At 40.5% G+C, this 15751-nt stretch overlaps 1 protein-coding gene across 1 annotated transcript; it reads right to left on the bottom strand.

Moving 5' to 3' along the window:
- Window positions 1-2591: 2591 nt before the first annotated feature.
- Window positions 2592-12604, bottom strand: insig1 (insulin induced gene 1). Its single transcript, XM_066682021.1, has 6 exons — window positions 12056-12604; window positions 10664-10994; window positions 8856-8980; window positions 8147-8313; window positions 7795-7894; window positions 2592-6160 (listed from the first exon to the last, which is right to left on the bottom strand). The coding sequence occupies exons 2-6, from the start codon at window positions 10986-10988 to the stop codon at window positions 6131-6133; spliced, it is 747 nt and encodes a 248-aa protein (XP_066538118.1). The 5' UTR covers window positions 10989-10994; window positions 12056-12604; the 3' UTR covers window positions 2592-6130.
- Window positions 12605-15751: the final 3147 nt, after the last annotated feature.

Consider the following 15751-nt stretch of genomic DNA (forward strand, 5'->3'; position numbering starts at 1 on the left):
CCAGTCATCCACAGTCCACGATTGCCTTTCCTTAGTGCATTGTAACCTTGTTTTTTTTCTGTGTAGGTGTTAGTGATGGTTTTCTTTTAGCTTTTCTGTAAATCCCATCTCCTTTAGGCGGTTTCTTAAAGTTTGGTCACAGACGTTGACTCCATTTTCCTCCCATTTGTTCGTCATTTTTTTTGTTGTACATTTTCAAGGCAAATTGCTTTAAGTTTTCTGTCTTGACGCTTTGATGTCATCCTTGGTCTACCAGTATGCTTGCCTTTAACCACCTTCCCATGTTGTTTGTACTTGGTCCACAGCTGACTGTGAACAACCAACATCTTGTGCAACACTGCGTGATGATTTACCCTCTTAAGGAGTGTGATAATCCTCTCCTTTGTTTAAATTGACATCTCTGGTGTTGGAGCCATGATGCATGTCAGTCCACTTGTTGAAACCACTCCTTTTTACCTGCATACTAATGAGCAGCTTTAATCTGATGCAGGTGTTAGTGTTTGTAATGAAAATTTCCAGGGTGATTCCATAATTTTTTCCTCAGAATTGAGTGATTCCATAATTTTTGCCAGGGGTTGTGTAGTGTTGCTAAAGTATTTCGTGGTGTTTGCTATGGTACCCAAGATAGTTGACAGGGTGTTAACTATGCTATTTCAGGAGGTTGTTAATGTGTTCTAAGTGTCTGCTAGACATGGGTTGCTAACCTGGCCCAGGTGTCTGAGTGGTGGTTGTCATGGTATCCAAGGTAGTTGCTAAGGTAGAAGCTATGGTATTCCAGGTGCTTGCCAACATGTTACAGGTGGTTGAGATGGCATTTCAGGTGTCATTGCTAACATTTTGTAATGCGCGGGCTGTGGTGTTGCTCAGGTGTTTCAGGTGGGGTTAAAAATAGGGCTTACCTGGGCTTTACATCCCCCGCTGGAACCCAGCTAGCCCCTGTTCAACCCATGCGGCCCCAGCAAAGTTGCGCTGGCGATTAAGAAACTAAGAAGGCTAGCATTAGGTTTAGCATATTGGCTTGATTATGATGTAATTGTGGCGAGGCATGTGTTGACAGCCCCTTAATCCCAGTGCAATGGCGATATGAGAGGGTTTTCATTTGCACTGTAAAGGATTAGCAGCAGATCAGTCGCTTCACTGTTCCATCACCTGAGATTAGCGCCACACGCTAACAGCTAGCATCACACACTGGGAGCTAATGATGAGTGACTTCAGCTCCTTTACTGTGCACACACACAGCTTGCGATTAAACGGGGCGCTCTGGAGCAGCTGCACATGAGCCTAAGGTCATCATGCCCAATGCCAGGTGTCTGCCAGAGGAGAATAACGCCCCCCAGTGCTGGGAAGTCTGTGTTCTCTGGACCTGTGCATTAGGAGGAGACAGGTGAGGAAAATTCAGAATGCAGGGAGAGAGAGAGGTGAGACGGGTTCTGAACACAGGGAGAGAGGTGAGACGGGTTCTAAATGCAAGGGGAGAGAGGTGAGACGGGTTGTAAATGCCAGTCTGGTATTTGAATGGCACTGAGGGCAATTTGGACTGAAGCTGTGCCATTTGTAAAGAAACCTGTCGCCTATTAGCTCTCACCCTACAGTTCATTATTCACAACAGAGAAAGAGAGAGAGAGAGAGAGAGAGAGAGAGACAGGAAAAAAGACAGAGAAGAGACAAAGAGAGACAGAGAAAAGGTAGAGACAGAGAGTAAAAAACAGAAGAAACAGGAAACTGAAGACAGTGAGAAACAAAGGGAGAGAGAAAGAGAGAGAGAGAGGGGACAAAGAAGAAAAACACATCCTCCACAGCCTCTCTATCGAAACCCAGTATCTCCACACACACACATTAAACACACACTGTCTCTTAAAACACACACTGTATAAAACACCTTTCCTTTTATCTTAAAGGTGAAGTAGGCAGTTTCCCCCACATACCTGTCTGTGTTGCTGTAGTTCACCTACCTCACCACAGGAGGTCTGGAATCCCACCCACTGCACTGGTCTATCAGTGGGGGCGCACTCCTGTGGTCGAGCAGCAAAACTACAACAGCAGAGATGACCACTTCAGTCCTTAAGGTGTAGGAATACTTAATTTTTAACTGTTAATGAAGTCAGGTGCTGGTCTAGATCTCTCATCCACACTCTGCTGCATGCCCACAAGACACGTGGAGAGAGGAAGTGCTGCCATCTAGTGACTATGGAAAGAAGAGCATCAGCCTGTCTTACTGGACCTGAACCACATCCTCAGAGTGGGGATTTTTAAGTTGATTTACAGCCTGCTACTATTAATTCAGGTGTTTATAAATTGTGCCAGAGCTAGGAACATACTGGGAAACACTGAAGCAGCTGCACATGAGACAGAGGTCCACATGCCCAATGCCAAAGGGGGAACAGAGTGGTATAAACCCCCCCAGCTTTGATTCGATGGAGTGATGGAGCTCCATCCAATATGACAGAACATATCCTACATCATCAGCACCGGACCTCACTGATGCTTGCTCTCATTGCTGTCATCAAATCCTTACAGCAATTTTCTTCTTAGACTATGTTTACATACAACTGTGTATTAATAACTGAAGGCAGAATGAGTCATTTCTCTTCATCTTTTATTTCTCACTTTAGGAGGAAGAGTAGTAACAATACAGTTGAAATGATGAACACACACACACACCACCTCTCTTTAGTCAAACACCCCCTCAAATCCAGAAAAATAAAGCTTTCATACATTATTTTATTTTATCTCCTACATTTCCCTGAAGTGGAGCTGATCCACAGTCTGAGGTGGGGGGGGACTATTCGAAGCCCACCCAGTGAACCCTAGTTGGGGCACATGGGCTAGTCGGGTCCCAAACAGACATGGGCTTTGTGGGGGGTTGGTACATGAGCTCTTAGTGGGACCCAGTGCAGTCCACATGGGTCCAGACAGCATTACTGGCCCTGGAGGGGGGCGTCCAGATGTGAGGGGGGACATTTAACCAGGACTTGCTAGCTTCCAACTGAGGTGCCTATATAGACCCCACATGGATAGGTTGAGTGGTATGTGTTGTCACATAAATGTTTCACTGACTGTCATTTCATTTATTTCAATAAGATTCGCTCACATTTCCACAACACCACAAAATTCCCATGATATTCCACTTAGGAAACCCAAGTCATTCATTAAAGGTGCTTTTCCACCGCATGATTCCTACTCTACTGGTCTCTACTCTCTGTTTGGTTCCTGGTTAGTTTTCCACTCCCTGAATGTTTCCGGTGTTCTCTCAAAACCCCATCTCTAACGGGAACAGAGGGCTTTGGAAACCACAACAACGGCAGTGGTAACGTTAAGCAGTGTCTACTGATGGTGTACTGGCGTGATGTTGTTGTTGATTGGGACTGAACACAGCTCAGTCATCAGTTCACACAGATCAGTAGAGTTTGTTCCTTCCTTGTTGCAGCATCCAGCCCTCGCTGGATTCTTTCATCGGCCACTGATCCAAGGAGCGTTTGAACCTCTTCAAAAGACCATGGAGTAATTTTACAAGCTGCTGTCGGGAGTCGGATAAAAACAAATGTGATCTCTGCTGCAGCTGGAGATTTTACAGATGGAGAGTTGGTGCTGGATGTCTGTGTTGTGTGGCGTAGAGTGACGACTGGACAATCAGCGCTTTCACCAGATTTACCTGGTGGAGAAGGAGAAAGGACGAGTCGAGTCCAGTCGATTAGAGTAGGGACCATGCAGTGGAAAAGCACCTTAACACGAAACCCGTAGTTGCCTGTTGCTTTTGCTCAGCAGCAGTGGAAGATTCACTGGTTTCATTCGCTGTGTGATTTCTCATGACAGACGTGGATTAGACCTCAACATAATGGAGCTCAAGCAAAAAAATAAAAATAAAAATAAAAGACAGCAGCGTTATTGCTGGATGGGTTTCTTCATACTGCATAAAGAATAGGAGGATTTGCTCAGACCTTTACCTCAGAAAAAGAAAATAATAAATATGAAAATACATCAGACTCAAAGGAAACTGATTGCACTTAGATCTTCACTCGGACCCGCTCAGGATCCGAACTGTATCTACCCTTTAAGGTTTTTTCTGATCAGATAAACACCATGGCAAAAAATGTACAGTGAATTAAGTACAAAAACAAACAATAACAACAACAACAACAAGAGAGGAGTAATGTGGAACAGTGGCAAAAGCACTCAGTTATAATACAAAGGCAATCACAGATTGCAAATCTTCAAAGCTGCAGTTAAAATGTCCTCTATCATGTTTACCGCTCTGACTCAACTTTAAAAAATGACTCTTAATACCTTCTCACTTTGCGCTACATGAAGGAATAATGAAGACTCTGAAAGAATCAGAGTCCCCGTCTCTTTCCAGTGGTGGTGATTGGAACCAGACATCCCCCTTTAAAAGCACCATCACAGGAAGTTGCTAAAAATGGCTGTCTTGGGACCAGTCCAGCTGGAGAGGTCCCTGCTGATCCCCCCTTAAAAATCATGTTTAGTTCAGATTTACCCTCAGTAAAACTAGCAAGGCTGCTGGTGGAGAGGAATATAATCTGGGACGTCTGGTTCAATTCACCACTACTGGAAAGTCTGCAGTGGAGCGTTCCCCACTAAACCACTCTGTGTGGCGTTTAACCTGCATCACTGAATCTCAAAATGTCAAACATCTGGTGGAATCCTCCTTTCCGTGAAGGAAAAGCTGATTTCTTGTACTGGGATTAGAGAAATGGCTCACGTTTGACATTAGCGGTGGGCTAATGCTGCTTGGCTGTTTTCTTTAACAACATTAATCAGAAACTCTAGCATTCATGACAAACCCAACCTCTTTAAACCCAGGAGAAGCTAGCCTTTAAAGCAACACTAGGTAAGATCCAGGGAGAGGGAGGGGTTGGTTCCCAACTCTCATCCAAAAGTTTCATAGTGCAGTTTCTGCAGTGCTGAACCCAGAGTAGCAACAACAGTGGTTCTTTTTCTCCCGATTCCAGCTCAGAAATACTACCTAGGACTCTTCCGGTGATCTGTTTTCTCGCTCTACATTCATGTTCCTTCCTTCTTGGCATTGAAAAGACGCGGTTGTGTTATTTCTTAAATTAATACTCCATGTGGCATCATGTTTAAATTCTTCATGTCTTTGGATGATGGACATTTTTTTTTTTAAACGCAGCCTTGGAACATCTTTCCCTTTCATTTTTGTTTCCTTTCCCTCGCAGCATGGAAATCCTCCCCAAAGGTAAGAGAAATAAATAAGCACCCCACCTTCGTGTGTCTAAGTCTAATCTTTAAGACCATGCCTGTTAGGGATGCACAATGATATCGGAATTATATCGGATCAGGAGCATGTAGCAGCATCAGAACACTTAGATTCATCTGGAGCTGAAGGGCAAAGATTGATATTGTAACTAAAATTAAAATCACAACTCCTCCCTGTGAATTCCGATCCAAAAATACAAGCCCAAAGACCGTCACGTCCTTTTGTGGTTTATGACAGGATGTCGGAGAGTCGTGCTTGTGATGTCACAACACACTCTAGGTTTGGTTGCTTTTGATTTTGTCACCTGAATTAAAACGTCGATTGAAAAATGGCACTCTATATGAAACTGATGGATCTTTCAATCCATAAATCTGCATTAAATTACTCGTACTGTGTTTGCAAACCTCTACAAATAAGTGTAAGGTTCCTCCTTAATGCTAAAACTGCTGGATCAAGTCCCTAATTACAAATGTGCGTGTACCAGCATCAGCAATGTATACAAAATTCAGATCTCTGCCTGGAGTCCTGATATCGGTGCACCCCTCGTCTTTATACTCCCCAAACTCCCGGCACGTGTAAGATGAGAAATCACTCGTCACGTTCGACTGTGTACAGTTCAGTTTGTGCTACTCAGAGTCCCACTCCAGGGTCACAACAGCACGGGAGAGAGAGTGAAAATGATGCCAGGGTTTCGTTTTTTTGATTTGTTTAGTGTCGGAGGAGTCCATTTGGCACATAGTCTGCTCAGACCTGTGGCTCCACCACTTTCTCAAAGGCGAACAGGAGCAAAGTTGAGAGCGAGAGTCAGGAACCTCTTGTTCTTCGTTCTCTTTGTCGAGTGTGAGACACAGAGGGGCCGGAGGTTTGGGGGGACTTTGACGGGGATGTAGCGCCTCTTTAGTCGCTGTGAGGTTTCTCAACTGAACCCTGAAGAAGCAGAAGAAGAAGTTGTTGACTGTTTTGTTATTTACTGTGAAGCCTTAAGGGTTTGTTTGTTTTAGTAGAACTGTTTACATTTGCTGTTAAAATGTTTTGCGGTAGATTTATTTGTTACATTATTATTTCTTACAAAATCACAAACTTGGTTAGATACTTTGATTAGTTGTTTACAAATTGACCAAATGTTTACAGATTTTTATTTTTGTTATTGTTGTTTTGTATTAAATGTTTGCAACTGTTATATTTATACTAATATAAAACTTTTTTTCGAACATTTATTTTCTTGCACTAGTATACAATATATAAAATATGTTGTATAAAATATTTTTCAGTGTGTTATCATATCAACAAATATATCGTTATTGAAAATATATCCTGAAATATCGTGATGTTATTTTAGGGCCATATCACCCACCTCTAAAATCTCCATAAAGTGAAAGTCAGTGAAACAGTAGCAGGGCTCTGACCACTGCCAGCACTAGTTTGTGTTACAGAAGTTACAGGGAGTGGTTTAGTGAATATCTCTAAAGGTCTCAGCGCTGTTGCTATATAGAGTAACTAGGCTTGGTTATGTAAGGCTGGTCGGGACTCTGAGGGTCTTCAGTGAAACCTGATGATGATCCCCTGAAGGCAAAAGGCTCTTTCTGCTGCTCCATATAGTTACCACTGGCCTTTAGACCAGGCAGTGATGTAAATTAACTCATTACTCTTTGCAGTATTTATCATTAAACTGAGTCTTCTGTTCACAGAGGGATACTAACTTGTAACAAAGCAGTAGAGAATACAAATCGGGGAATATAACTATGAAATTCAGGTAATAAAAATAATTCATATGACAGCTAGTGGATGCCTTGTACTGAAGGAAGTGTATCTTGCCTGCATAGATTCAACCAGTGTGGCTCAACAAATGGCTTAATATTAAAAAAAGTGACCTAAAAACCTGACATGCCCTTAATCTCAGTCCGGTGCCCGCAGATCTGTGCCAACTACCCAAACAACAACAACAACACGAGGCGTGCTGAGGCTGGGAAGCAATGTGCTGCTTGGTCAGGCCATTAGCATCAAAACCAAAGAAGATAATCAGCTTTGGGGTCTTTCATTGAGTCACTGAGGGAATTTAGGGGCCTCAACAGAAACAAGCCCCATTGAGACACTTAATTAAAACATCCGCTGGACATTACCCCATTGGGTCACCGTTGTGAGGACAGACGTACGCAAACTCAAAAGAACCACATAGCCTTAAGTCAAAGAGGTTGGTGGTGCCTCTTCACTGGAAACATGGCTCTCTAAATCGACAACAAACACATCAGTATGTTCATATTAAGCTGTATTTGGATTGGGTGTCCATGCTGTTGCTTATACACACTTCCGTGCATTGTTTTGTACTGGGTGCTGTCCCATAAAACAATATTTCTATTTAACGAGATCATTTAAAGGTGCTATTTAAACCCTTTTTTAAATATATAAAATTCAGAGGATGTTTTCTTACAATTTGCTGCTCTCCAATCAGTAAGTGACACAATAAATGAAACCCTACATAAATGAAACCTGCTTTGTTTGAGTAACAGCAATACTCAGTAAACAGTCAGCTGAAGTCAGTAAACAGAGTGTGGTAAACTGACCATTGCCAGCTGCCGGCCAATGTTGCCCACTGTCACTCCTCCAGAGAAGAAGATACACGGCAACCAGGAGCGAACCGAGCGAACATCTGGAGATGTGTACCTGAAAGATAAAAAAATCAGACACTGCACTGAGGAAGAGGTAAATAAGATTAAATTAAAGGTTCAATGTAGAGGATTAGTGTTTCAAAAAATAATAATAAAAATTGGGCAATTTTACTTTAACATTTAAATGTAAACATGTTATAAATCAACTAGAATTTGTTAAATCTTTGACGTGTGGCATCTACTTTTAACAAACAGACCAGAACAGCAAGGTTAAAGATGTCAATAAAATTATCAATCCATTACTTACTGATAGATGCCATTGTAGATCAACAGCTGAGCAATGAGTGTGGCCAGGAGAGCAGTGGTGAGCCCCAAACCGAACCCACTTCTCGATCGGTCAAACGTCCACCAGAGTCCCAGGGACAAAGCCGCCAGCGTCAAAGAGAGCTGCATATTATTGGCAAAGTCCAGTTTCTAAGAGTTGACTTGAGTTAAAGGAAACTGGGTGTGTTAAGAGTTAGAGCTTATTTCAAGAAAACAAAACCAAAAGTGAGTCTTTTGTATCAGGAAGTGTGCTTTTATGACTTGAATGTTATTAAAATAATTATTGGATAATAAACCAATAAGGTGGAATGTGACTTTTGATAAAACAAATATTTGAATTAGATTTTATTGGATTAGCTTCCTCCGGCGAGTAAATGTAACATTATTTTGATAAAATCTTGGTTATAAATATCTAATGTCGGGACAAATAATGCAATAATAGACTGGATATCTACCAATGTGTCCTTGTAGGCTAACACATATTTTATTTCACTTTGTATGTAATGAGTCCAGAGACTTCTAAACCTAGACCCAGATTTGTGTGTTTTTTCAATGCACTTGATGAACTTGGTGATGAGTTACTGAGTTGAAACAAGTGTGCTCAGTGAGGCAATTCCCAATGACCCCCCAATTTTGGGATAAGGAATGATTACAGACAATAATAACATTGTAAAAATGTTTTTGAAGGATACAGCACTGGCATGGTTGATGCCAACAAACACAGCGATGCAGCGCATAACACTCGCCCACTCCCTCTTGAACTTGTGTGGCTCCCCAAGATGGCTGTCCAAGCACGGGTACAATAAACCCACCACAGCTGTGGGAAAAATATTCACACATTAGGAAAACTGTTTTTGCACAGGATTGGTATCTACATAAATGTAAACATGATGGTTGTGTTCAGACTTGTCAGCTTTGGTTTGTTCAAAACGAAACCTTGTGGGATGACTTGTGTTTTTGTTTGTAGATGTCAGCATGTGAAGTATTCAGAGCATTATGTGTATGAAGAAGTCATGATATAAAATATTCCAGGCAATAGTTGGGTGTGATGCTTCACAGTGGCTTTTCAAGTAAAATCACATAATATATTTTGTTGCTAACAACTTCAACAATATATTTTAGAAGGGATTGTATCATAAAATGTTCTCTCACTACATTAAATTGTACTGGTTCTGGTGGGGCAGAATACATCTCATGGGTCAGCTTTGGCCCACAGGACACACTTTGAGCTTTTAAATGAGTTTAATTATTTTCGAAATGTTTTAAGTTTTATGTTATAATGTAACTAATAAATACTAATAAAATACCACAATTTTAAAACTTATTAGTTTACAACTTCAGGATCTAACACTTTTAGTGGTCACTGTTTATGACCCGTGTAGTGCAGTAGCTAGGGCATATGGGAGCCCTTCGAGATGAACCCTATTTTGGTTAAAGCAGGGGAAAAAACAAAATTGGACACTCCAAACGTATTTTATAAACACTTGTATGAGAAGTCTTTTAAAATAGGGTGTTTTATATATATTCAAGTCGTCAGTAAACGCATTTAATCAAGTAATTTCAGCAGAAGGCTTGAGTATTATGTACCCGATTTCCCGCTCTTTTTGGTGTTTGGAATGCGGCGGGCGCGCGGGCGTTGCCTAATGACGTGAACGTTGCATTTTTTTTTCTTTGTGAGTGGCATGTTCCGAACGACAACCAATAGCATGGCGCCGTGGCAGCTCACCCGTTCTACAACAGCCAATCAGAGCGCGGCACACGCAGAACGGACCCCCCCCCCCAACCTGTTGCCAGGCAACGTGGGCAGAGCCGCAGCTGAGAGGACTCCGATAACAAACGGAGCCCCAAACTTACAACAACTCGCACTTACATAATTCCGTGTACGACAATACAAAGCACTTCTGTAACCCACAATACTGAGATAACGATCCAAATTAACTTACTTACGCCTCACCAGACATGAACCAAAATATTAACACGCTGTCTGTCCCACAAAACATGCAGCCGCATCCTGAGATCCGCAACCTCTGACTGTTTTGGCCACAAATCTGATATCTGACTTGTATTACTCAGATTAAATGGATCTGTTTTTGTTTTTATACTCATTTACTGATAGGACATAAGTATTTATGGCCTTAAAAGGTTTCTGAACCGATTTAACAATGGAAATGTGAGCTATAACGCAAATTCTTAGCATTTGACCTACAGCTAACGAATAATTTCATTGCTTTAATTACCTATAATGCAGAAAATTGTAGCTTTAGATTTCCAAATGATGAGCTATACAAATATTAATACTTTATCTTGGAATAACTTTTTTTCCTGAATAAACCAGTTTATGCTCCATGATGTGGGTCCCCTACATGGGGTGGCCATATTTAATTTATTTTATTTTTATTATATATATATATTTGAGAATTTCTCTATTTTCATAAAGGGAACATGGAGCATTGCTTGAAAACGAGAAAAGGGGGAAGCAAAAAAGGTCGGTGAAACTTACCAGCGGCGGTTCCGCATCCCAGAGGGATCCACCAGGAGGAGGACAGCAGTGTGTCCAGCACCTCTTCAGGAAACAACACCACATTTTTGCGGATCTGGAGTAAATAAAGCACCAGGGCCAGGAAGACGCCGACGGCAAAGAGGACAACCCCACGACGGAGTAAGCCGGCTGTGTGGAGGTGACGAAGCGAGCCCAGGACCAGGCTCACTGCTCCGGCCATGGCCCACACCAGCTCCCTCGCCCTGGAGCCCAGCGGAAAAATCCTCGCCTTCATCACCCCTGGGGAACAAGGACAGGTCCAACAGCGATCCTCCAACTTCGGCATGGGGCACTAACCACACACGGAGATTACAAATGAGAAAAGTTAGAAATGCAATTTTAATGTCAAAATTATGAGCTCTATGGCAGAAAATGGCAGGTTTAATGTCCCAAATATGGGGTATACATCAGAATATTACACAACATGTATTATTAAAAAAAATTAAAAACTACAGTTGTTGTAACCAAAACATGGACTGTAGCTTTAATGACTAGAATATGAGATATTATACAGAAAGGTTCAGTAATGGAAGAAATATGAGTAATGCAGTTTGAAGGACCAAAATGCAAGGCAGGAGCTGTTTTAAAGACTTTAATATGAGTGCAGTTTTAATGATTATAATATACTCATTATATTACATATATATATATATATATATATATATATATATATATATATATATATATATATATATTATAATAATAAAGTCAGAATAGGGTGAGGAATAGTCATCTGTAATGTAAACAATTACAGCTGTAATTGCCATATTAGGAATGATGGGTGAAAAACACCTATAGCTGTAGCTTTAAAGACCAGAATATGAGATACAATATGAGGAATGTAGTTTGAGAGAACAAAACACAAAACTGGAAAACAGATAAGGGCTCTATATTAGACAATTACATCGCTTGTAATCAAAACAAGAGTTGCAGCTGTAATGACCAGAACATGAACTTTACTTACTACTTAGCACTAATACTACTGCTTTAATGACTATGAGTTAAAAGTCAGAAAGTGAGCTCATAGGAGTTATAAGTCAGCTGTAATGTAAACAACTAGCTAGAGTCGTAAAGATCATATTAGGAGCTATAGACAAAAAAGAAAAAAAGCTATAATGCTCAAAACATGAATTGCAGCTTTAATGACCAGAATAGGGGCTATAAAACAGAAAGACAGTTTAAACAGTTTATGAGTAAATGAGTTTGAAAGAACAAAATAAACTGCAGGAAACTCTATTTCATATCCCATTATGTCCCAGATAAAGGCTCCATATTCCTAAACAGCACTGATAAACAAAACATGAAGTATAAGAGAAAACGGTTAACGATCATTATAATAATATAAAATATTACCTGGATCTTCTTGAAGTGTTCTGTTGCACTGCGGTTCTTCTTTTTAAATTATCTGTATATATATATTCAGACGATTTTTCCTCTGTCACATTTCAGAGTGTGTCAAAATGAGTAATTTTACACAGAGAAAGAAACACGGACGGACGGATCGTTCCGATCGTCTCCACAGGGTTCTGGCCGCTCTCAGTGCATCATGTGCTGGGGAAAGAAAAACGAAGCGCCGCTGTGTCTGGTGAGCCGAGTAGACCAATCAGAACGCGGCGGGCGATATGCCGTCACCACACACCACCCAATGTGACGCGGCGAGGGGGCGTGGCTCCGATACGAAGTGGGCAGGGGTTCGTCACGTACATGGACAGGCGATGAGAGTCGATTAGATTTCAACGAACCGACTCTTTGGAATGTATGCGTTCTAAGGAACCGAATGAGTCACTTGATTCAAAACTTCTATGTTATATTTTTCATTTTTACAGTTACTCTGCTTTACTCGGTGCTTAGACTTACTCTCAACCTCAACTCCTTCATAAACAACGTAGTTAGGTCTAGTACCTAAATAATGACTTTTGATTCAGCAAATTATACAAACACCTATATATATATATATATATATATATATATATATATATATATATATATATATATATATATATATATAAATACGTGGATATATATATATATATATACCCACAAAAAATTCCACTCACAAAAGTATAATATAAGCACATTCAGATATTAACCCTCAAGTTTGTAATATGGACGCAAATATTGTGCGTTTGATTCAGTTCAGACTCATGAATTAATTCAACGGAACCGATTCTGTCTGGTTCATACGTTACTAATATGGGCAGCAGACAAGCTCTGCAAAGTTGTGCCTGTTTTCAGAAATGCGACCTGTAAAATGAGGTCAGTTTCACATCCTGCTTTGTTATTTGACTCATTATCCTTTAGAACTGCACGTACGGCGCGCCAAATAGTGCCCATGTTCTTACTTTCTTTAATATATACGTTATATAATAATAATAATAATAAGAATAATAATAATAATAATAATACATTTTATTTGTAATGCACTTTACATTTCAAGGAAATCTCAAAGTGCTACAGGATAATCAGAAGCAGTAAAAATTAAGAGCAAGTAAATAAAAACAAGACATAAAAAAAAACATAAAAATAAAAGTTTTTTTTCTTATGGGTCCACTTCCAAATCATATGTAGCTTTATTAAGCAATAGTTATTATGATTCCTTTTCCTTGATCATTTTCACATTTTATTGGTCCAAGGCTGTGAATGTTAATGTTGTCTTTTCCCTCGTTTGAACACTAATATTACTTTACTCTCAATAATTTTCACAGTATTTTTAATACATATATTTTTTTATTCTTCTATTTATATGCGTATTTGCTATTGCTAATATTTTCTGCACTTGCTATTATTTATTATATATCTACTTTATTTTTTTTACTATTTGTAATTTGTTTTGTAAAGCACTTTTAGTTACATTTTAATGTTTGAAAAAAAATATATAGAACTTGTACATTGGAGTTGTAATATAACGCTAATTATTATTAAAACTCTAATGTGTACAAGTTCTGTTCTGTTTTGTCTCTCACTGGAAATGCACTCCAAACTGAAATGCTCCTTTAACTTCAGGAAATAATTATGCCTCAGTCTCTAACATTGCAAAACAGTCACTCATGGTGCATATGACCTGGGAATGAATGCTACGTTACATTTCTGTGAGCTGAGCAATGTTTACAAAACTTAATTAAATATGGTCTAAGATTGGTTGGAGTGACCTTTTGAAGTAACAGTAAGTTGAAGGGCAGATATAAACATTTTAGCGACAGAAGGTTGTCCCTCTGTTCCTGTATTGAAGCCTTATTTCATACCAGAGCCCTATGTATAGGATGTAAGACGCTGACTAAATAGTTTTTTTATTTCGCATGCTGTCAGCAGAAATTTGTGAAACAACGCATCATCTTTTTCAGCAGTTTTGCAGCTGGAGCTGACAGTGCAGACCAGAGCCCTGCCTATGTCTTTTTCTATCTGTCCTTTTAATCCATTTGATTTAAGCATGAAAAAAGATATACTTAACATTATTCCTAAAATAGTACTCCAGAGAGAATAGAAAGTAGCAGAGCAAACACACTCATGTGAGGCCCATATGAGCAGCCCAGCTGGGGACCAACAAGGTCAGTGCATGGGTTAAATGTCAGCCCAAAGTAGGAGGCCCTCCTGGGTCAGAGATGATGATGGAACCAGGGGCTCGTCTGGACTGTACACAACCCACTGGGCCAATGTGGACCCCATACATATTTATCTCATACAGGCAGTGCATCTGAGCCCCCCCCCCACCCCCACAGACCCTGTTTAAACCATGTGGGCCCCACTAAGGTGTACTGACTAAGCAGGAGAGTAGCATCAGTCATCAGTATTTTCCTCAGGAAAAGGGAAATTGGGGTCAGCGTTGCAGTTGGGGTCATTGTCCCCAGCAGAAGTTACATTGAGGCACGTATGGAGGTGTAAAGTGGGCAGGGCTTCAGAGCAGAGTCCAGATGGTCAGCTGCGTCCACGTCAGGGAGGTGGGTCTGGGAACAGGAACAAAAACAACACTGTCTTATCGCAGTTTATCTGGAGGTAGGGTCACTCTCAGGGCTTACACAACTTGCTGTCTCTTACATACACACACTCTCTTTCAATCAAAGACAAGCTTTACTTTCTCTGAGTAAAATATTATTGCCCATAGGTTTCTCTCTAATGGATCAGTAGATAAAATAATTAATTTATTCATTCATTGTCTGTAACTCGCCCCCTCCAGGGTGTATTCCTCCCTTGCATCCAATGATTCCAGGTAGGCTCTGGACCCACCGCAACCCTGAACTGGAAAAGCAGTTACAGATAATGAATGAATGAATGAATGTAACTCTTATCCAGTTCAGGGTGGCGTCTGGAACTTGCCCAGAATCATTGGGCGCAAAGCGGGAACACACCAGTACTTCACAGGGCAATACACACATTCATTCACACACTCACTACGGACACGTAGTAGTTGCAAATCCACCTACCAACAGTTTCACATCTTGGGAGGAAACCCACGCAGACATGGGGAAAACATGGGGAGTGAGTAGGGTTTTTCATCTGGCAAACCTTAGCACAGCTAGGTGTCCGCTTACATGATGGAGTTATGTTTGTTGTCCAGATTTCTGCTTGTTCAGCACTAGAGCTATAAAGCTAATGTTGCTAACAAGCACAGAATGTCAAGATATTGATCAAAATATAATCCATAGCATTCATATACTCGCTTGTGTGCATGAAATCTAAACTGAACACACTCTGCTGTTGTACATGGCTGACCGCTGCATTCAGCTGCACTGTGAAATGTGTGTTATTTCGTGTATACATTTTGCAGTAAGTCAAACTGTGCACTAAACCTCATCTGAGTGACCTTAGTGGAGACATGCATATGTTACAATGGAAAGAAACTGGGTCAGCTTTCTAGTGTGTGTTAGCTACTTTAGCCTCGTAGCTCTGGCGCTAATCTCAAGAGGCTAATTTTAGAGACCGTAGCTAAATTAAGCTTGATTAAGCTACATTTGGGTGACAAGTGACAACATGTGCAATTAAAATATTAATGATATCTACACAATTTTGAAGGTGATAATTTGTGTCAACATCTGTCTCCTGTAGTTTAGCACT

The sequence above is a fragment of the Hoplias malabaricus genome, chromosome 9 (genome assembly GCF_029633855.1).
Source record: "Hoplias malabaricus isolate fHopMal1 chromosome 9, fHopMal1.hap1, whole genome shotgun sequence".
Classification (NCBI taxonomy): Eukaryota; Metazoa; Chordata; class Actinopteri; order Characiformes; family Erythrinidae; genus Hoplias; species Hoplias malabaricus.